General features: G+C 46.8%; 2 protein-coding genes across 6 annotated transcripts in view; one reads left to right on the plus strand and one right to left on the minus strand.

Annotated features, from left to right (window-relative positions):
* ITPK1 (inositol-tetrakisphosphate 1-kinase) overlaps positions 1–7,217 on the plus strand; it is a 145,416-nt gene extending 138,199 nt beyond the window's left edge. For all 4 annotated transcript variants that reach the window (XM_065685623.1, XM_065685621.1, XM_065685619.1 and 1 more), the window contains exon 11: positions 533–7,217. In XM_065685623.1, the coding sequence (XP_065541695.1) occupies positions 533–855 (323 nt within the window). In that variant the 3' untranslated portion in view covers positions 856–7,217. The remainder of the gene's footprint in view (positions 1–532) is intronic.
* Positions 7,218–9,441: 2,224 nt separating this feature from the next.
* CHGA (chromogranin A) lies at positions 9,442–21,622 on the minus strand. 2 transcript variants are annotated; one of them, XM_065684546.1, is made up of 8 exons: positions 21,455–21,622; positions 20,915–20,961; positions 16,831–16,924; positions 16,381–16,449; positions 14,148–14,246; positions 12,090–12,578; positions 11,164–11,624; positions 9,442–9,981 (listed from the first exon to the last, which is right to left on the minus strand). In XM_065684546.1, exons 1-8 carry the CDS (start codon positions 21,498–21,500, stop codon positions 9,898–9,900), a joined length of 1,389 nt encoding a protein of 462 aa, XP_065540618.1. In that variant the 5' UTR covers positions 21,501–21,622; the 3' UTR covers positions 9,442–9,897. The 2 variants fall into 2 exon arrangements, with proteins under 2 accessions (XP_065540618.1, XP_065540617.1); XM_065684545.1 differs by having other exon boundaries at positions 11,158–11,624.
* Positions 21,623–22,589: the final 967 nt, after the last annotated feature.

The following is a 22,589-nucleotide window of genomic DNA, read 5'->3' on the forward strand; positions in this document are numbered from 1 at the left end:
TTGCACAGTGGAAAGGTCCCTTTTCTGTAGGGTATAAAGCCAGCCACACTGGCCTCTGAGGTTTCCTAACTGAGGGCATTACTGGGAAAATTCTACAGAGAGTTCAGACCCTCAAGGAGACTCTGCATTAGAGCTACTTTCCATCATAAACCTGGAATCAGAATAAAAAAGATCAATGTTACACCACAAAGTCTGTAATTCAGGGAAAAACCTAGACTTGGCAACAAGTGATAGAATATACCTAAGATAACGTATACACGCATATACTTGCGAGGAAAAAGAAACAGAAAATCTGAAAGGTGACAGGTTTTTATTGATTGAACTGAAGTGTTTTTGTAGCAAAGGTCTTTGTTCCTCTTTAAACTAACTTGCTCATGCAGTCACTCAAAATGATGTTGTGGAAAAGAAGCCTTGTCCTTGGAGGACAAGGACAGCCCAAGAAATAAAGTGGTAGAAAAAGCCTTTCAAGGAACTTGGAAAAATGACTTTAATTGCTTTTTTTTTTCCTCTCCTTCATTTTTCCTCTTTTCAGGTTATGAGGGCGTTTCTGAATTTTTCACAGATCTCCTGAACCACATAGCTTCTGTCCTGCAGGGTCAGGCACCTGAGGTGACCCAGCTAAACCGTAGCAAGCTCCTGGCAGAGCAGACCAGTGGGATCATGGACGAGCGGATATGCTGCGCTAGCACGGGCTGTCTCAGCGTCATGGGAAAAGACTCCTCCTGGATTGTGGAAAGTGAGACCAGCAGCTCAGTAAAACTGCAACACCAGAGACTAGGCTGCAACTCGGCAGTGTCCCCCAGCTTCCAGCAGCACTGCGTCGCTACGTTGGCAACAAAAGCTTCTTCTCAATAACTTGCTAATGCCATGGACTGAGAAAAAGCCACAGGGATACAAATTGTGGTCCCAGAACCAGATCAGGCTGTAACAGTACATGTGAAATTGAACACAACACAAAACAAAACCAACAAACCACAACACAAAACACAACATAGAAAAAAAAATGAAAATCCCTTCAATTTGATTTAAGCTAATTGGCTGATGAAATGGACTGAAAGGGGGAGGGCAAGAAAGTGATTCAGATCCATTTCATCAGATTCCAGTTGCAAGTCTATAGTGAGTTTACACACACGTGGGTTTTAACACTAGTCCTTTCATTGTGGGAGGGTTGCTCTTTCATTTCTATTGTTCTACTTAATCCCTGGTGACCAGCATTTTAAAATCAGACCTCATAGTTTCAAGAAGATAATAATGTTGAATGCAGTGTCTGAATGCAACAGTGCAAGAGATTTTTGCCTAAAATATTCCGTGTTCCCTTTTTCCAGGTAGGCCATTGCAAAAGAAAGCTAAGACAACTTCAGTATCACTAAACCAAATCTCTGGAAACATTGACCATTGACCATGTTGACAGGTAGCTTGCCGTAAAGTCGTGGCACTTTGAATGGGACAGAGCAGTGTGGTTGTTCAGGGTGCAGAACCGAGGTGATCACCCTGGATGCAGCTTTGCAGTTCTTTCCCCAGGCCTCCTTGCTTCAATCAAAAGCAGCTCCTAACCATGTTTGCCAGCAGCGGCCTATGTTTGATCTGGACAGGATGCTGATAGTTACGTTGAGTGATTTAGTAAATTAAATGTATTCCTTTCAATTGTCTGCTAGTGATGAAGTCCTAGAAGAGTTAATAGAAGCAGCTCATCTCTTAGAAGAGAATTTGATTCTCCCTCCATTGCACTTGTGGGGACTCTGGGACAGGTCTGCAAAAAGGCTGCAGAGCCACACGTTTCTTTGGAGCAGTACACCTGATCTGCAGATCCTAAGGGGTATCACAGTCGCTGCCTTCCACAGATCCATCCTGCTGTGCATTTTCTTTTCTTTTGCAAATTAAACATAAGCAGAATTGTGTACCTTTGTATGAGGTAGAAGTGCACAACAGCTGTAGCTTAGAGACCGCCTTATTTTGTTGCAAGCTGCCAGATGAGGCTGTGTGGTAATTTACAATAGCAGCTTATACTATTTGTAAACTACAACACAGCCTATTTGTATCTCTTGAGATATGCAGTAAACTTACAGTGTTCACCCTCTATTGCATCTTCTAGCATGGCAGCATCTTCTGTTAAGAGTTCCAGCAACTTTTGCCAATTCTGAACACTAAACTGGAAGTATCTATGTCTGTCAGTGCTGAGAACAGAGACACTATTTGGTAGACAGAATGGCCTTCCTTTCCCCATATAAGCCCTTTTAGGGCTTATAACATATTTTATATGTTTAAGAGGGGTAGCGTTAAGAAAATTTTAGTTAAGCTTCTAGATTGCAGATATGGGAATTTCTGTCTGTAGCAGGTATTTGTAAAGCATCCATCACTGCAGCATTTAGTATCAGTTTGGTTAGTATCGTGTGTTAGATATCTACTCAAAAGGAAAGGATCTAGAGCTTAAAGCCCGGGTAAACCATGGAGAGAGGATGAAACTGTGTAAAAGACGTCACTACCCTACCAGTTTGTGTCAGTCCTTGAGGGGAAAAGTTTTGAGGAGTGTTGTGTAGCAGTTCTTTTGTGTAAACAGTGTTTCTATCATTGGAGAGATTGGGTTTATTCCCAAAATGCTGGTTTTAGGAATTTCCTATAGCCAGGAAATTTGCAAGGCTGATATACACAAGAAAAGTTATTCCACCTTTAGAGGTGTTACTAACTTTAAGATATTTCTGTAGAGACTGGAAGGACCTTATGAGTGTAATATCTGCCAAATTCCAGGGGGCATGTAAATGCAGCCAGCTTCCTCAGCTGTTGCAGATCAGTTCTGAGCTGGACACACTTCACAATCTTTGTATGCTTTGAAGCTGCTGGATCCCACATTGTCTGCAGCTTGCAGATCTTGAGTGGTTGTGGTGTGAGTCAGGTGTACATAGGTAAGGGTTTATAGAGGTATTCATGACAGACCAAACTTTTCGTAAAGCCATGACCGAAATAAATCTGACATCTACAGTTTGGGGGTTGTTTTTGTTTATTTAAAATAAAGAAGTGTTTTTATGTTACATGTGTAACAAAAGATACCCTCAGGAAGGAACTTGCCAGTGCGTATTTTTGTATGGTACTTTCTTGTAACCAGCTGGTGGAGTGTTTGTAGATTTGCCTTTTGCTCCCTTTATTACAGTGGTTTGGGTTGGGGCTTTTTTTGATGGTTTTTTTTTTGGTTTTTTGTTTGTTTGGGGTTTGTTTGGGGTATTTTTTGGTGGGTTTTTTTTTTTTTTCGTGGTTGGTGTTTTGTTTTTTTCTTCTTAATTGGGTGATGGGGAAGAAGCAATGATGTTAGAACTGGGTTAGTAACTCAAGATCTTTCAAACCAAGTATGTTTACATGATTCTGAGTGTTGGATCCAATGGAAAAGTCTGTATGCTGTTTCCTAGTTAGAACATCAAATAAGAATTTTATTTTCCTGGCTGCCTTCTGAATTTTGGTTGGCCTATTTTGCACTGCTTAATTTCTCCAGAATAAACTACTGAAATATAATTGTGCATTTTAAACTTGTTTACAAGTGATTGTTAGAAGTTTATTTTGTAATTCTCTGAAGGCTGGAGAAATACTATATTTAACTATTACTCCAGACCTCGGCAGTAACTAGAGAACAAGTTTAGGTCATTGGTGTGATCAGTGATATTTTTCCCATACTCTGTAATTTATTTTTTATTTATCAAATGTATCGGTATCACTTCTAATTTACCAGGTGCAGATATGCAGGTACCTATTATGATATGGCATTACAATAGAGTTTTCACATAAATTACCATGCAATTGCTGTACTACTATATTTCCTTGCAGAAATTATTGTTATGGCTCATTATGGCTAGAATGTTGCTAAATCACGGGGGCAAATTGGGAGACCAACTTCTAAAAGCCAAACCTGTAAATTACCAAGTTTCCAGACATACAGTTACATTATTGCAAAACATTCAAGCATGCGTGTGTTATTAAGCTTGTGCTAAAGTGCTTTTCCGAATTGCTGCCTCCTTTGGTAAGTTCAGGATAGTTTTGATATAAGATAAGCTTCACAGTAAGTTAGTTAATATTCTGTAGTCCTTTTTTTTTTAAAGTAGAGGAGTTTAGTCTTATTAGACCATACCAGAATGCCCTTGCTCTTAAAATTGCGGACAATCTGAGGGAGATTTTCCATAATGTCTGTTTGAATTCTTTTAGTTTGGGTTAGAGAAGGTTCTGCTGTGTTTTCAGAGGCATAGCTATTATTGCTGTGTTGATGGGAGCAATTTTATTAAAATTACATGGTCACCAGTTACCTTCTTAGGGATCTATTTCTGTTCTGCTTCACTGTTAGAAATCCACAAGAGCATCATTACCTTGATTGGAATTTCTCCATTTTTTCTGTCAGTGTGATGGAGGAGATGGGACTCCTGTTTGCACTGTAATCATGTAATCGGCTTCAGCAGGGGAAGATTTTTTCCCCATTGAAGAAAATTTGATTGGTATCATTACTGCCTGCAATGGCAAAGCCATCACCATCCTCCTCCTCATCTAGTGACTTTGCTGCATTATGCTTGGGTTTGTAATGACTGCACCAGAACATCCTGGTCATTACATGAAAACCAACTGCAGAAATGCAGCCCAACTAGGAGCATTGGTGCTGACCCTTGTGGTTTGTGTAGTGCAGAACAGCCACTGGGTCGATGCTGGTTTGCCTTTGGTTAACCGTGTATCAGGCTATTCAACCTTCATGCTGTAGGAGCCGAGTGACTGAGCTGGTCAGTAGATAGGATGCGCTATTTTTATTAATACTATTCAGACAGTCGGAATGATAAAGCTGTTTAAAGATCTCCATCCTTAAGGTGTGAATGTGCAGGGGAGGTCTGCAGCAGTTTGCTCAGATGGAAAACTACCAGTTTAATTTGTTTTCATTATAGATGGGTACAAATTAAAAATCTGACCCTGAGGCTTCACAAGGTAAGAAGGATTGCTCAAGATAAAGCCTCGGGTTCTCCAGATTAACCGTGGTCTGTATCCAGACAGGGAACAAGCAGGTGTAGTACTGGATAGATAACAGAGGCAGAATACAGTCCAAAGGCAACAGAATAAATGAGGCCAGAGGTGTTTGAATTGGCTGGCTAAAAAGAGTGAAAAAAGCTAAAAAATGCATCCAGGCTTCTCAGTTCTTGGACTAACACTAGTTTCCCAAAGTCTTTGCGTGGCAGCAGTGACAAGTGAGTCAGGCTTCTTCACACTAGCTTGCAGCCTTGCCTTCCACAGCTGTGCAGAAGATCTTGAATTTTGGGTTTTTAGTGAATAGAGTCTATTTTGAGTTTGTAGCATTCTCCCCACGTGCACACTTGCAGGAGTTCACTTGCATTACCCTGCTAATTTTCTTTTCCTCTCTCCATTTTAGTAAGAGATGTATTGATTTCTGTATTCAGTATACAATTACTTTATTGTGTTGCAACTGTGTGTTTTGTAATTAGGAGTATGTGAAAGTGCTTTGTGTAGATTAAAAGATTTCCTTTAATATAATCTCCTCTCACTTTCATAGATAAATGGACACGCCGTTGCAGATCACATTGCCGATTTTGTTTGTAATATTGCTTTAATATCTATTTGAGAGGAATGTAACCTCCAGAAAAGTACTTTCCACATCTTCACTACCTTTCCTTTCCCTGTTCACTCTGTGTGGATCCAGGCCATCAACACTTGAGCTTTCCTGATGTATTTCAGATCCAACATGGATTCTGTCATGTTTACATGGCCACAAAAGCTATTAAAGATGGTTGAAGTTTGAGAGGATCCAGGTATAAATGGAGATGTTAGAGTGATTCCTGAGCAACACGAGCACAGTAGCATCTGTATAAGCAAAGGGAATCATTCTTGAGGTGTGTGTGCAGGTGGCTGTTGGGATCTGGTCCACCCCTGATTCTGGGGCAGTTTTCTTGTGGAAATAGAAAATCCACTGTAAGAAAACATCCTGTATCTGTGATGCAGAAGGAGGGTGAGGAGAGGCAGAGCTTGGGAGGAAAATCCTGATACCAGTGGTCCAGAATTTAACTCCTTTTTAATAGCAATCTGGGGAGATATTTTCTTTCTCTCCACCTTTCTTACTCTGAATCCACTGGGGCTGATGCTTGCCAATGCCTGTGGGCCACAGGAGCTCCTTTGCAGGTGACCTTGCCCAGCATGCCATGAGTTTGCAGAGAGCGCCCTACGTGTTGGAAAGCTTTTGTTGATGGCCTGGAAATCTCTTGAAACTCCAGAAACAGCTGAAACAGCAAATGGAGTTCATGAAAATCAGGTCTTCCTCTTCCATCCTTTTTAAAGAAACCCACATTTTATTTCCTCCTTTGTTCTTTACACAGTACTTTTTAGATATAAATTATTTTAACATTTTTTGTGTGAAAAGACGTATATACATATATAAAGTTATTAAAAGGTTGAGTATATGTTGAGTATAAAATAGTGACTTCTTTGTTTCAGATGTTAGCAGCCCCTAAAAATAAGTTGTTTATCCTCTTGTAAAGTCAGTGCTGTAAAAAAAAAATTAAAAATAAAAGATGTATTAGATGTATCTTTATTTATTTCTGATTCAGTATTTGATACAGCTTGTGTATACTCTTGTGAGAATCACATGCTAAAATGCAGTCATTCTTAAAATGGAGTAACAACAATTCCTTGGGATCCCAATTTTGAGAAAACTGGCCCTCTGGATGTCCATAGTGTTGGATATTCTCCTTCACTCTCCGGCATTGCTCCCCACCTAAGCATGACTGAATCTTGGGGACCATTCTGTGTGTGTGCTAGGTTTTACAAGTTCATCGATACCTGTGTTCAGATCCAGCTGTACAGTGTTAACAAGTGTGTCTTGTGATTCGCTTTAGCCCAGTTCTCTATGATTTCTGAAACACGATTCCCATTTTGTACTTACATTTGTATAGAATTATATAAACCCTTAAAAGATCATGGCTTACTGTACAAACCAAAAATACTTGCTATTTGGCGTCTTCGATTGCATGACTGATCAGATCTGACAATGGCGATGGTGCTTTCATCTAACAGCATTGATTTCAATGGTAATACATTCATTTTCATTTGCAAGCGCCTGTTTTGGACAATGTTTTGGTTTCAACAGTAAAGCAATATGCAGTAGGTTTTGTGGCATTATCTCTGTAATTGTTTTGAAGACAGAATGTTCCCTTGCCAACACATAATGAAAATAAATGCCTTATAACAACTTCCACTTTGCTTTCTCTTTATGAGTGGATAGGGCAGCGAGGTGAGCAGCTCTCTGGGGGATGTTCGCTTCCATGAGAATTTGGTTTTCACATCTTTCCCCAGTGTAGTTGGTTGCAGTTACTTTGGACCTCCTTGTACCAGCAAAATTTGATTTGATTTCTAACACTAGTGGGAAGTGTTTGTCTTACTATGTAACACAGCTAAACACCACTGGGATTTAGGCTACTGCTGTACTTAGCATCTATTTCTAGTGTAGGCTTCTGAGTTCATTCTTCCTTTATCATCCTGGATAGGGAACTCTTGATTTCAAGGTTAATTTTTGATTAATCAATTAATTCTTGATTAAAAAACCTAGCAAGGTTTTTAATCAGGACTGTATGTGGGCTGCTGCAGGAGAGAGGTATCTCACCCAGCGGCATTAAATTTTGCTAAGCAGCAAGCACTCAGCGAGGACACTCATGTAAACACCGCCTGGGGATCAGTGCTTGGTGTCAGCCCCAAGGCTAAGCCCTGCAGTGGTGAGCTGGGAGACACCATCAAGCAGAGATACAGCCCATTGGAGGGCCAGCACTTCCCAACTGGTGGGGAATCCTCCCAGGCCCTGTGCTCAGCCCTTGAACCTCCATCTTTCCCTTTGAAGAAAGTCCTTGGGTACCGAATGTTTGTGACTGCTTGTATATCCAGTTAAAACAGTGTTTATAGTAGCTCCATCAAGTAATGTTATTTTTGCTCTTGATTTTGCAGCAAGTTCTGTCTGCTGCAACCATCCTTTGTGGAAAAACCTGTCATAACTCCTTTGGAGGTGGCTGCGTTGTTTGGTTTCTTGGGTTTGGGATTGGTGTTTTGCTTTGGGGGTTTTTCAGTTTGGCAGGGGTGGGGGTGAGTGGCTGAGGGTTTCTGTGAGTTTATTTTGACCTGTCAGCCTGAGTTTGCAAGGGTTTGTATGGGTGATGCTATTGGCAGAGGCTCTGCTACAAAAAAAAAGAGAAACTAAACACAGTATTCAAATTAAAATTAAAATGAAAATCACTGTGTAAAATGTGACTTTTACAGCTGTATTAACTCCCTGATAATTGACATTTTAGTGCCATTTCTGTGGAACAGCGTCAGTTTCATCCTGTTCCTACATGCATTTTTCTGAGGTCAATGAGAGTGCGATCTCCTCAGGATGGGGTTGGGAGACTTGCACCTCACGCCAGCGCACTCCTCACAGCCCGGCTCTCACCCTTTCCCTCGTCCTGGCTTGTCCCACTCCAGCTTTTGAGCCTTGCTGCCTCCTCCTCTTGCTGCATGGCTGGCCAGGGATGGGGCAAGAGGCACTGCCCATGTAGCTGCTCCTCCAGCCCCCCTTGGGGACAAGGAGGACAGCTCTGGACACCCAGTGCCTCCTGTGCTGTGGGGACCCCGCATGCCCACCTCCAGGGCAATTAACTCTACAGGCCAACAGCACTAATGTTTTTGGCAGAGGAACATGCCAAGATCAAAGCCTGGCAGCCATTCCTGGAGCATCTCAGCTGTTCTGTGGGTTGCAGATGATGGGATAGAACCGAGATTCAAACTGGGGGTGTGTGGGTGGGATGCAGCCCTGGCAGAGAATGCTTTATTTCTTCTGCTGATACACATAAAGTCTTATGATGGGTGTTCAGAGACTTCGGGGGCAAGCTTCTCCAGCCCCGGCAGCACCCCATCCTGCAGCTGGTGTGTGGCCTGCAGCCCTAAGGATGGGGAAGGTTCACTGCCCGCCAACAAGGTGTCAGGCCACCACGGCTCCTGTGAGGAGTGGCATCCCCTCAGGACTGGCCTTCACCCCCGGGGAGCACAGGCCAGCAATTTTCCTTATGAGTAGGCCGTTTGTTACTTGTGGGGTTTTTTAACCCACTCATGCGTTGTCCAGATAGTTTGACTTGGTCAAGCATTGCCCAGTGTTTAAACTGCTCAAATGTGTTCTCTCTGGTCAGCCCCATGTTCTTCAATGGACTATGGCCGTGATCCATGTCCCACTGAAGTGCCCAGCACCACGGCCTCAGGCAGGCAGAGAGAGCCCTGCAGTGCCCACGGCCTCAGGGAGGTGTCCTCGACGCTGGGCCTCAGGGGGCTGGGGAAGGAGGGAAGCGCCATGCCAATGTGTCCGTGCTGTGGGGAGGGCGCCATTCCCGCTCCTCTCCCCCAGGACCCTACAAGCCCTGCAGGGTGCTGACGACTGAGACTAAAGCTGCCAGAACAAAGGAAGGAACCCACAGCAGTTTTATTTTTCCTTAAGATAAATTTTTTATATAGAATATATTACAGTCAGATTTCTCAGCTTTTAATCAAAAGATAACAAGTTATTGCAGGTTTTTTTACCCAGTGAAACTACCAGTGGAAGGAAAACTCTCTAGAAAGCTGTCTTGTCTTATAAAACAGAGGGAAAAACCCCACTCCGGCAGAAAACACATATGTAGGTTGCTCTTTGCACCCACCGGCGCCCGGGCGGGCGGGTGGGCATGAGTGGACAGGGGAGCATGAGGTGAAGAAGCAGCGATGGGCACAACAGCATGGTGAGGGAGGCAGGCCTGGGCGCTAGCGAGGTCGATTTCCTGGGCACGATGCTTCTGCTCCGCTTGCTTGCTCTTGCATCAGGAAATGGAGATGCGGTGGGTGGGACGGCAGTACCAGCGGCCTCCGCCTGCGCGCGCAGGGCCCTCAGCCTCGCCGCAGCTCGTGCAGCTTGTGGGCAACGCGCTCCAGCTCAGCCTCAATGGCGGCCAGGCTCTCCAGCTCCTGGTCCTGCAAGGAAAGCCCCGCACGCACATCAGCAGCCGCGGGTGGGCAGCCCTCACCCCCAGAACTATGGAAAGCTTTGGGCAGGGCTACCCGCCAGTGCTGGCATGAGCACAACAATGTCTTGCCCCATCTCCACGTCTGCTCCTCTGGACAGGTACTTGTGTGCAACACTAATTAGTCCTGTCCTGGTGTTAAATGGCTGCAACTGGTGATGGAGACAAGATGCAGCCCCTCTGCTGAGCAGGGCAGCCCCCAGCAGGTTTCGTTCTCCAGGGTTTGAGGCTGAAGGGAGATGGCTGGCTGGGAGCCGGGGCTGGGGCAGCTCCTACCAAACAGCACCGAGTGCCCACGCTGAGGCTGTCATGACAAACTGGGACCTGTGGCAAGTGCAACATGTGCCTGCTCGTGGAGGGGATGGCGGTGTCCCCTCTCCCCACACTGCACTCAGTGTCCACATGGAAAATGCTTTTCCATTTGGGAAAAATAGTGACTGTGGAAGCCATCGGTTTAAAGGTTCAAGCTGCCTATCGCTTGGTGCCTTTTCTGCAGTGGCTCTTGTGTATTTATGCCGTCACCTGAAGCTGTTTTATTTGGCACAGGTACTCAGATTCATAACTGCATGGCTTGGCCTTACTCTGGTCATGCACAACTGGCCCTGTCTCACTGCCAGCCCCAGCCCTGCCTGTCTCTCACCCCTGCCATCACCTGCAGCTTGCAGTAGGCTCTGCAGGAGCTGAGGTGATGGCCCCGGCTCTCCCACCACAGCTGCACCCCTGGTTTATCTCTGTAGGAGGTCTGACCCTACTGACTCCATTCCCGGGCCAGGGAAAGTATTCCCTTTGACTTGGAGGAGTCTGGGGCACAAAACCCACCCCAAGCTCCCAATATAGCTCTGATCACCATGCTCAGCACGGGCCAGTGCAAAAATCACATTTTTAAGACTTTCTTGGGCAGGGCATGGTTTTCCATTCGTCACTAAAGCAACAATAAAAACCAAAAGCTCAGCGTGGTGCAAATCTGAATAATCCCTAGGGCTGAACGGCTAAAAGGCAACCAATCCTCTCCTTAATGTCACAGAGAACCAATGCTGGCTGCATAATACCAAGGTACCATCCACACTTCTAAGCATAATTTGGATTCCCCAATAATAACTGGCAGGAATTTATTAAGGCTACGTACACCAACCTCTGTTCTCCTGTTAGCGCTGCCTTCTTCATCCTTCTTCTCTTCAGGCATGGGAGCAAGTGGGAAGCCTCCTTCACTGCTATCCTCTTTAGAGTGGTGCTTCCATGACCTTCTCACATGTTCCTCTGGACTACTGAAGTCATACTTGCGGGATCTAAATGCCATTTTCATGGACCTGTCTGGGTCTTCTCCACTATCATTTTCCTCCATGCGCTTCTTTGATGTCAGCTGCTTGGCCAGCTCATCCATTTTGTTCCACCTCTTGGAGTCTTCCCACTCTTCTTCCATCTCGTCACTTTTGGCATCCCTGGGATGGAAGGTGTCCTCCTCACCCTGCATCCCCTCATCCTCCAGGCGATGCCTTCCTCCTCTCAGTGCCCGGGGCTGCTCTTCCTCTTCCTCCTCCTCCTCCTCCTCAGAGCTCTGCTCATCTTTGCCAAATCCCAGAGCGTCGTTGTTATCTGAAAGAGCATTAAGCACATCACAGATCACAAGTGTTAACCTGGTTACGCTCCACCTTTGAACCAAGCCTGCAGAGGCGATGTAAGGTGGGTTTCCTGACTAAGGCCTGTTTTCCCGGCATTCCGGAAATACCAGCTCTCATGTCACCGTGTCAGTAACAGGGCCGGGAGGCAGCAGACAAAAACCATGTAGGAAGTTCAAGAAAAAGGAATCAGTTGTCCTGAGATGCTGTGGAAGCTGAGCAGCAAGCAGCAAGGCAGCTGCTGGGCCTGTGTCACCAGCTCTGCGTGGTACCATGTGGTCAGGCATTTGTGTGGGGGTCTGGGTGGCTGTTGACAGCAGTATTTCCATAAACCCAATATGCACCTGCCTGAACTTTTAGGCTTTAAAGCCTCTTATCTGTCTGTCTCAATGCCCTCAGCTCACCCCAGGTAGGTATCAGTGCAGTCGTCTGGGATACATACTGTCATCTCCCTGCATCTCCTCGTCCTCCTCAGCCAAATCAAGTGACCTCTCTGCTTCAGTAGGGTCCTCCTCTGTAGCACCATCTCTTCTGTCATCCTCCTGCACCCCATGCTCCCCTGCTGCCTCCCTGCTCTGCTCCTGGTCCTTCCTGGATGGCTGCTCTTCCTCATCCTCGAGCTCCAGGCTGTCCCTGGGCTGCTCCTCTTCATCCTCTTGCTGCTGCTGCTCATCCTCACTGAAATCTTTACTGATGTGGTTGTCCAAAGCTTCATCTCGCTGAGCATCCTCTGTGTCCCTGATCTCGTTGCTCTCTGCTTGTTCCTGATACTCCTTCTCACCAGGGTTGGCATCCCGTGGCCTGAGCTCCCTCTCCTCCAGGCTGTTCTTCCCCTCCTCTCGTGAATCTTCATTTTGCTGGGGTTTCTGTGCTGCCAGCTTAGCCAGGGACCCTGTGGGCTGCTCCTCTTTAGGGTGCTCCCCTGCTGCATCTGCAAAGGGAGGAGCAAGAAGCAACACCTCTCCTGAGAGCTCATTTCATAACCTGTGAAGCCTGTGCATTTCTTAAGGAGCTTCAGCCCTGTTCAGCAATCTGCTTAACCAGCCCATGGATCCTTTCTCAAGTCACTTCAACATATGCTTGCATTCAAGCAAGCTGGTGCTCTCACTGGTGCCTGCTCTCCTGGAGAGACTCACAAGGCTGAAGTTAAACATATGCCAAAGTGCTTTGCTGCAGCATGGTCCTCGTCACCATCTCTTGAGATGCCAGCAACAAACTTGCCCCACATGAAATGAGATAGCACTTGAAATTAAATGATTTAGGAGTGCAATATGGCACTTGCACAGCTCTCCCTGCTCAGAGTGCTGCACTAATATCACATCCTTATTTTTTCTACCAGGTTGAAGAGACAGCAAGCACTGCTTGCAGGTTAGCTGGAGGAAGGGTGGCCACTCAACAGGAGCTTAATGGGGGCTGGGTATATGCTCTTGCTCATGTCAGAGTGCGTCCTTTTATCATGATTAGCCATCGAAATCACTTTGCACAAGAAAAGATGGGGGGCTAAAGAACAGTGGGAAAAGCCACATGGGCATGGAAAGGTGGGCACATCCCCAGGCAGGGCTGAGGAGTGTTCTGGGGTGAGGGGATGCAGGGAGCCAGTCATACAGGGCTGCTGACCACACTGACACTGCACTGGTGTCACCAGGATCCCTTGTGGGCCTGGCTGGCTCAATATGCCACGCTTCATCCTCATGCAGTCTCCACACTGCTGGAGCAAGAGGTTCAGGTCTGCCCTTTCAGGAGGGAGACCCAGTGCCACCCATCCTCCCCAATGACTTTTAGCTCTGCTGACTGCAGCAGCCCCCGAGGTAATCTCCCCTTATCGTTTCGGGCTGATGTCACAGCATTGCTGTGCTACTGTGGCTCAGCCACACAGCCCAGAGCCCACTCGAGGCCCTCTGTGGGGGTGCTACTGCTGGACGAGAAATCATCTCACCCACAGCGGCATCATCTCTTCCTGATGTGGAAAAGGGAAGAGGCCAAGCCCTCCTTTCTGCTACACTGCCATCCCTAACCCAGCCATAGAATCATAGTGACAAGTGGAAATCCCAGCTGGATGTGGTCTTTCCAAGATGCAGGTGTTTTGTGAGGGAGTGCTCATCTCCAGTTCAATTTCCCTTTCAGAGACCCATAACCTAGTATCTTGGATGCCTGGAAACAGGGGCAAGAGCAGACCCTGATTACTCTTGCCTATATCATGAGCCTTTCAGTATGGATTTCCATGGCTGTGACTCATTTTAAGCATTAGGAGTGACTGCTGGTGGGAATGATCAGTATCGGTTTGGTAACTTGACCATTGCCAGTTATTATAGCTCAGAAATTACATGTTGTTTCAGCTGGCAAGTAAGAACAAAGCAAACACTGCGTTGCTTGTGTGTGTCAGCGGCAGCATCAAAGAAGATACCTAAATGAGAAGCAGATGGACCTATCAAGGCTGTTAGAAAGAGCACCCTTGTTTACAGCCTGACCTGGATTTCCTCGGGGATAGGCTGACACTAACCTCTCTGCTTGTTCTTGTTGTTCTGACTTTCAAGGACTTCAGAAAGTTCATCTTCAAAGCCACTGTTTTTCTTCTGCTGCTGAGTTCTCTCGTTGGCACCTGTGTCAAGTAACAAAAAGTAGGGAAAGGCAAAAGCCCCTCCTGTGTTTCAGAAAGCAGAGGTAGGAAAATAGTTCTGTGCCCTTTATAATTGTAGGTATATTTTCTACAGTAGACAGATTTGCCAAAGGGGAGGTGTGAGAAGTGAGACTGGGAAGCTACATGAATCAACTGCAGTAACAAAGCCACCATCAAAAACATCATGGAAAGAAAAAAGTCTCTAAACAAATAGAGAAGCAAGGTTGCTAGGAAAACGAATATTGGTGGAGGGCTAGGGAATAAGAGATGCTGAACTGCAGCACAGAGGCCAAAAAAAGACTTAACCATTGGAGTACTGAAGGGTAAATATTGCCTCCTGACAAAAGCTGCCCACATACCTCTGTTGAGGTGAGCGCTGAAAGCCTCTGTGCCCTACAGCCTGGTTGTGGAGGCCCCTCTCCCCAGGACACTGGGAGGAAGAAGCAGCATTCATTCCCACTCTGGGGACAGCTTGGAGCTCCAAGGCCCCAGACCTTAGCAGCTGGGATTATGGAACCAGCTCAATGAAAGCAACACCCTGGAGAAAAGTTTCTGAAGGCAGCAGGAGCTAGAAGTCAGAGTGCAGCTGCCTGGCAACCAGCACTCCCCAGGAAGCCCCATCCCAGTGGGATCTGCAAGCCAAGCAAGCCCTGTCTAACCCAGCTCATGTCCTGCTTCTACACCTTAATGCAAAGGCAAGAGCCAACACTGCCAGCTCAGTCCTCTCTAGCTGTATTCTGGGCAGAGCTGGCTGGTTGGGCTCTCCAGCTTGAGCAGGACCAGCTACAGCCAGCACAGAAGAGATCAAGTAAACATCTTTGCTTTTTCCTTGGGCTACATGACTCTCCCACCCCCAGTCACTGTGATCTGTAAAGTAGAGCTTACATCACACTGGGCCGAAATGAAGGGCTCAACCCAAGGAGAGAGTGGAGCAAGTTGCAGCTCTGTAAAACATGTCCCTTCATGTGGGCTCCATGCTATACAGCACAGCCTGACTGATAGCTGAGCACTCCCACACACAACCCTGGTGTGCCTGGGCAGCAGCATCCCAGAACATGGAAGAGGCTCAGGTTTCTTTATTCTGGATGATCAGATCACCCACGAAGCCTGTCTGGGGTCACTGCATGGCTGGCGCTTCCACCAGTGACATTTAGGTAGTGACCAAACTATGGCTTTGGGAGCTGCATGAGGCTCTCTCACAGTCTTGACTTCTTGAATTTTTCCCCTCCCTTCCCCCTGTTGCCTCTGGCTTCCCTGCTCTGAAAGCAGCCTTCATCCATCCCTGACAGCCATGCCACACAGGAGCAGGGCACAGGGATGCCCTGGCAAAGAAGGGCTGCCAGCTGGCTTACCCCGGAGAGAAGGAGGAGGGAAGGCCAGGACCCCCTCCCACTGCAGCCTGAGGAGAGCCCTGTTGCAGCCTCAATCACATCACCTGCGTGGAGGAGCATGCACTCGTTTTGAACTAGCCTTGTCTGGGACCTGCCCATCAGCTCTGGGGACCTTGGCACCTGAGAGCAGGCCTTTTCCCCTTGCACACCCTTTTGCACAGCTCTGTGCTGCTGCTGCTCCCACACTGACCTGCTGTGAGCAGCCTGCATTTCTCCAAAGGAACATGCATTCAAGCTAAGGGGGCCAGCAGAAAAATCCCCACTAGCTCAAGGATGTTCTCACTGGGGTCTTTCAGGGGCAAGTCCCACTGGATGTTCAGTGAGGCTTCCCTTCTACCACACCTTGGTTTAGTGCTAGACTCTAGCTGCACAGACAGTGAAGGTTTTCTTGCCTTTCATTCTTGTTCAGGAGCTGGTGGCTATTTGTTGAATTAGATTGCAGAATTTCCCTTTAGGGTTATCCCACTCCAAAATGCCTATACTCTGCATCACCACCAATTTACACTGTCATTTAAATCATCAAAAGCATATTGGAGTTACCATAAGCAAAATTCCTGCTCCCACTCACCCAGTCTCTACTGGAAGTCCTGGAGCTGTATCTACTAAGACATATTACTATCATGTCAAATTAATGTTAAATACAAAAAAACCCCGAAGAACAAAACTGTACAAGGGATTGCAACAGATGAAGTCCCTCTTCTCAAATAACTATAATGACACTGTACCTTGAGCAGCAATTTCCTGAAGTTCCTTCAATAAATTTTGGTGGCGAAGGATAGAAATGATTCGTTCATCTGCAATAGGGAGACTTGGTACAGAAGGTGGTCAAAGGCAACCTCCCACCACCCCCAAGAAATGAAAAAGAGCCCAAAATACCAATTCCCTCTTCATTTGCTGTTTTCTCTCCCATTATATAATTGGCTGCCACATCTCTTAACCATGTGGTTAAGATGACAGGAAGGTCCCATGAAAACCAGGCAGCTTCACGTCAGCCAGCACTCCCCAGCCACGATGCCAGTATGGTGCATGGCCTGGGCTGAGCAGCAGCTCCGTCCCCACTTCTGGGGCCTGGTGCAGCCCAGTGGCATGACCGTGAGGAAGGTGAGTGTGGAGGACCCCTTGTCAGGTGCCAGATCTGCTCTTGCTGATACCCAGCATTAAATCTGAGCCTGTACCTCCTCTGAGTGTTTCTAGGCATTCCTCACTGATTGGCAGGGGGTTTGGCTTTGACAGAGTATCAGAGATGACTTCTACGATACACTTCATCACCTAGAAAGAGATGAAAATACAAATTAAAGAACTGCTCTTTTGTATTTTTTTCCTAAATCTATTTCTTACAAGCCTAAAATGAGGCAGATGATGGTACAGATTTTGCTTTTCTGATTGAGTCAGAACTGAATGTTCAGTTCCTCTTCTACCTAACCCAGGAACAGAAGGTACCTCCTGAAACGGAGAAGTGAGCAAATGACACATGGCAATGTGAAGAGCTTCTTCAACATGACACACACTTCAGCTGGAGATCTCATGGCTCCAGCCCATCCCAGAGGCTGAACACATGAGGAAATTAAAGGAGATCTGGATATATACACAGAAAGCTCAAAATCATCCTCTTTCAAGTCAATATATCTCATAAAAGGTATCAGTGGGAGGTTGTAGAGAGCAGCAAGTGGTCATAGCTTTTCAGTAAGTGACCTTGAAATCTTGCAAGCTATACAAGCTCTGAGAAGGGCACCATAATTAGACTGCAGCCAGGCACAGAGGGCAAAGTGAAGCAAAAGTTACTTTCAAACAGGGATGAAGAATACTGCTCTCAAGCCCTAGAGAAGGAAAAGACACTCTGGAGAAGTGTTTGACCTTGTACTTGAGCGTTCAAGACATCTGTTATAGACTGGAAGAGCTGTACATGGAGGTGGGTTACCTGAAAGTAAGGAAGATCCTACTCTTCCCTTGGAAGCATTTGCAACTGCCTGAGGCAGCTTTCCAGACAGGATGAGCTCTGGGCCTGCCCTTTCCAGCAGCACAGGTGTAAAATGAGAAGCATTATTTATCTATTTTGTTACCTATACTGGGACTGCAGGCCTAGCTCTTCACCCATGCAACTACAGCACTGCAGATCCCACAGAGATCACCCAATGCTGTATGTGTGGTAGGAGAATAAAGCCACAAGCGCAAAGGCAAGATGGCATCTCTGGCAGGGCTGAAGGCATCCTTGCCACACTGAGACACACAGCCAGGAGCCCCGCTGTGTGTTCATGGTAGACCCAAACGGTCACACAGGAGGGAAAGCGGAATTCACTACAGTCTGGTGCCGGTTAGCAGCACAGGAATCAGGCTGCTTAGTTCAAAAGGATGATTATTTCTAAAGCAGCCTGGAAAGTATGCAGATCTCACAAGTGCCTGTGGAAAAAGAAAGGATGAGTTGAAAAAAAGAATACAAGTAAGCTTTGGGGGCAAAAAACCCACTCACTGAACCTCTTTCTCCTGTTGATTTCTGCAGGCAGCCCTAAGAGCCCTGATCTCCCTCCCAGTGTGCCATTCTCAGGAGAGCAGTGCGGTGTGGCAGCAGTAGACATTAAACACAACTCAGCAATTCCCAGTCATCTACAATGCTGCTCATTGAAGCAATTGGCTATATTCATCGACCAGCTGGAATGGGAAAATTTTCACCCAGTGTAAGGAGAGAATTCTGCTTTTGCAGGTCATGTTGAGCTCTTTTAACTACTTGCACAGTTTGAAGGTATTGTCTGCTGGAATAAAAATGTTACAGGAAAGATCTACTAAAAGGAAAGCAGGGAAATTTCCCTGGTATCATTCTCCTATACCACAAGCAATCCATTAAGATTGATTTTAGATGACTTTGAGTCACTTCATTCCACTATTAAATAGAAGAAACCCCAGATTCTGATACTTCGCTTCCCACGTTTCCCAGCCTATGAAGCCAGTTATTGCTGGATGCAGCTTCAAAACTTTCTCAGCATGACAAATGAGAGTCTGGTCCGATGAAATGTTCTATACAAGCTTTTTGAAGGCTGCTGAGCCGATTTAAGGTCTTTGTCTGAGCACAAAGAAACACATCAGTCACCAGAGAAATATGGCCAACTCTGAGGAGGAATTTTGTAACATAATGAAAGGAAGAGTGCAGTCATTACACAACACTCCTGGACGTTTTATAAGAACAGAGTGAGGCTTCACAAGGTCATGAAATAACAGCCTGCATCAGCACATGGAGGAGATCCTTTCCAAATGAATGTAATTAATCCAGTGCAGGAACTCAGACTGGAATTTTGCCATAGCTATCCTCTAACCATGAGCATGTAACTAGATGCTTAAGAGCTGGTCGTGCTGTCCCGACACAGAAATCACCAAAGGATCATGTCCTTACAAAGACAGACTTCACCACATTTGAGCTCAGCTCTGCTCAGGACCTTCTGAAATGTATGCTTGAAATTGGGAAAGAGTGTCCTTTGAGCAAAAGAGTGGGCAAACACCAGAGATACCGTAAATGTTTTGGTCATGTTCAGCTCCCCATGGAAAGCCAGTTCTGTTAGGTAAGTAGGATGAGCTGCCCAGGAAAGGCCTGCGTATGCTGACTAGCCACTGCACTAGCCACTGCATTTGTGGGTGCACTGAGCCACTCACAGATGTTGGTGTCACAGAGCATGTGGCACATAAGCTGGTGGCACAAGTGTGTAGGAAAAACTGCAGTGCTGACTCCTGTACCCATGTGATGATACCCCTGCCCTGATCTGTCACAGAAGACCAGGGCTTCCTTCACTGAAATGCTGTGTCTCAGAGGATGGTGAAGGCAGAAAAACCCCAATGGCTCCTTCTAGTTGCAGCAAATTCAAAAGAAAGGTGTGATCTGATTTTGCTCTCAGCTAGAGCCTGTGTCAGTGTAGTACCCAGGGAGGGGACAAGCTCAGGAAGGAATCCTTCCTTGGTGGAAGCATTTCCATGGAGCTGCACCAGTTTCCACAAAAATGCCACGGTTTACGTCCTGGGAATAGATTTCACAAGGAAAATTGTGAAATTCATGGATTGTCCCACCAGGTGGCCAAAGAGCCACTTTGGCATGGCCAGTTGAAGGGGAAGTGCCTGCCCCGAGTCCCCTTTCTGTCAGTAACACACCGCCTGAAGCAGGCACCCAGTGACACACAGGTTGTGGCTCAGCCGCAGCCACAGCTAAGCAGGCTAAAACTCTTAACAAAGCTCTCCAGCTCCAGACACATCTGAAAGGAGACAGAGGGGCACTGCTCATGGCGTTTGCCCTGTAGGTAATGAGCAGAGACACTGTACAAAGGAGCCTGTGGCTGAGACTGACATGATTGCCCCTCCGCTACTGCTGCTGTGGGAAATACATGATGTGGCTAGAAGTTCTCATGAAACAAATCAGTTCAAGGAGTAAGGGGGAAATAACGGGAATTTCCTTTCTGGACATTAATTTATACTAAATTAGAAGTTGTAGAATTCTTAATTTGAGCAGCTAAAATAGATCAGCTCATCTGAAAGGCTATAGGTATAACAATACTGGGCGGGGGGGGAGGAGTGAGGGTTTATTTGTCACATCTCAACAGAGGCAAACACATCTATGTAAGCATTTAGGTGCCAAAAGCCCATTGGAAGTGCACACACTTGTGAACTGCAGCTATGAAAGACAGAGAGGTATGACACAGATGTATGTATGGAAGCCTATAAAAGAAGGCTGGGGAGGTCAGCCAAGTCCCACACTGCTCGTGGCTGCCCAGAGAGGCTGAGCAGTAGCTGAGGATGGATTAGCAATCTGAGAGTAGTCAGTTGCCTGTTCTTCAGGGACATGCATGTTCAAGTAACACACCACACACACACAAACTCAGATGTATACGTTCTCCCAAACACACACAGTTCCAGCAATGCCCATTCCTGAATCACAACTTCCCCCACTCTCCCCTGAGTCACGTCCTGTTAGGAGCTTTGAAAAGCTGAAAGTAGGAGGACTAGGGAGAGTTATACCCAACCTTCATCCCCAGCCTCCTCATTTCTCAGTTTGTTGATCCCTTTGGTACACACAGAAGGACTTTTTTTCCTGCCCAGGTGCCCAGAAGGGGATGCACAAAGGGTAAATCCTGATAAGAAGGGAATGGGGATGGATCCTGCTGTGGGGATCTCATGCAAATCCCTGTCACTTCGTACAGAGTAGTTCAGCATAAGCCCCAAACCAACCAGGTTAAGCATTACATCTTTTATCTTAACTCATCCCTTCCACTACAGGCCCATCCTTACCTTAGTGTCGCCTTTATTCATGTCGTTTGTCACAGGAAGGGAGATAGCTGTAAGGTGAGAGGAGGGGAAAAAAAGAGAGCTTGTTATTCACCTATTCACCTCTGGGAGACAAGCAGAGAAGTCGCATCCTGCTAAAAAATGGGAGTGGAGAAGAGGGGAATCTCTGGTGTAAGTAGTCCCTGGGTGCAGCAGCTGGATGTCTGTATTGTACAGCCTTCCCTGGGGAGAGGGAAGGGAAGGGAAGGGAAGGGAAGGGAAGGGAAGGGAAGGGAAGGGAAGGGAAGGGAAGGGAAGGGAAGGGAAGGGAAGGGAAGGGAAGGGAAGGGAAGGGAAGGGAAGGGAAGGGAAGTTACTGTTCGCGGTCCCGGGCAGTGACCTTGCAGTGGCCGCTGTCCGCGGTGCTTAATGGGGGAGGATAATCCCTGTCCACGGTGCTGAAGGGGCCGCGGCAGCAACAGAGTGGGGCGGGGGCGCGGCTGTACGCGGGGCTGAAGGTCCCGGGAGTACGGGAGACACGGACCCCAGCCCTGTCCCACTTACCCGGCACGGCCAGGAGCAGGACGGCGAGCAGTCCTGGGCGGCTCATGGTGCCGGCGGGGTAGATGGAGGGAGAAAAGGTCAGAGGGTGAGACTGTCCCTGACGTGGGGGCTTCCGGGCGAGGTGCCGGGGGGAGACCAGCGCCGTGTGTGCTTGTCTGCGCCAGTGCCCTGGCTGAAAATCCCAGATGGGGCACTGCAGCAACCGGCTCATTTATATATCTCAGCCCCTCGGAAATGGCGTCAGGAGGAAGCCACCTCCTCCTCTCTCCCCCCTCCCCTGGCAGACAGCCTTCCCGTCAGCCTCCACCACTCGCAGGGTGCTGGAGGAGGGACCAATCACCAGGATCCCCTCGACCCCCTTGGCTGCCTGGGCAAAGCGCTCCAGCAGCGAGGTGTCAGGCTCCATCTTCTCACACTCAGCAGGTGCAGGAATGTTGTAAGGTACGTTTCCAGGATATCATTTTTCCAGCACCTTACCCAACACTGCAATCTACAAGCACCTCTGCGTATGTACCAGCAGTCAATAATGAGGGTCACCTCAGGTATCCCAGCTAGCATAGCCACCTGTAGATGGATTAGCCCTCTAAGGCTGCTCCTGTCTTTCATTGACCACAGAAGTCTAGAACAGATGTTTAAGTTTTTAGATGCTTGTTAAATGCCTCCATGGAGGATAGAAGTACCTGTAAGACTGGTCAAGAGCCAGAGAACTGGTCACCATGAAACAAGTTTGCTGAGGGAGATAGTAATTCCCAGGTATTTAATGAAAGATTTTTCAGTAGTAGGATGTAATTTGGGGTAAATAGCAAAGTCTGGTAGATCTGTTGCTCAGCTATTGCTTCTCTTTCAGCAAATTTTAAGAGGTTCCTACACTTCGTTCAGTGGTTCAAAACAAACTGTAGCATCACCCTACACCTGCACTGCTAAGCACTCCAAAGCTGAAGTAACCAATATTACCTAGTCATTATTTTCAATTAACAAGGGAGAGAGAGAACATAACAAATGATGCCATTCTCTTAGTCACAAGCATTTCCATGCTCTTGACAAAATGGCTGTTTATTCTTTGGATGGAGCATCTGTCAGGTCAGCCATTAGAGTTCTATTTTGAAAGTGACTCCAGTGTTTCTTTAGGACAATG

Source organism: Lathamus discolor, chromosome 6 (genome assembly GCF_037157495.1).
Source record: "Lathamus discolor isolate bLatDis1 chromosome 6, bLatDis1.hap1, whole genome shotgun sequence".
Classification (NCBI taxonomy): domain Eukaryota; kingdom Metazoa; phylum Chordata; class Aves; order Psittaciformes; family Psittacidae; genus Lathamus; species Lathamus discolor.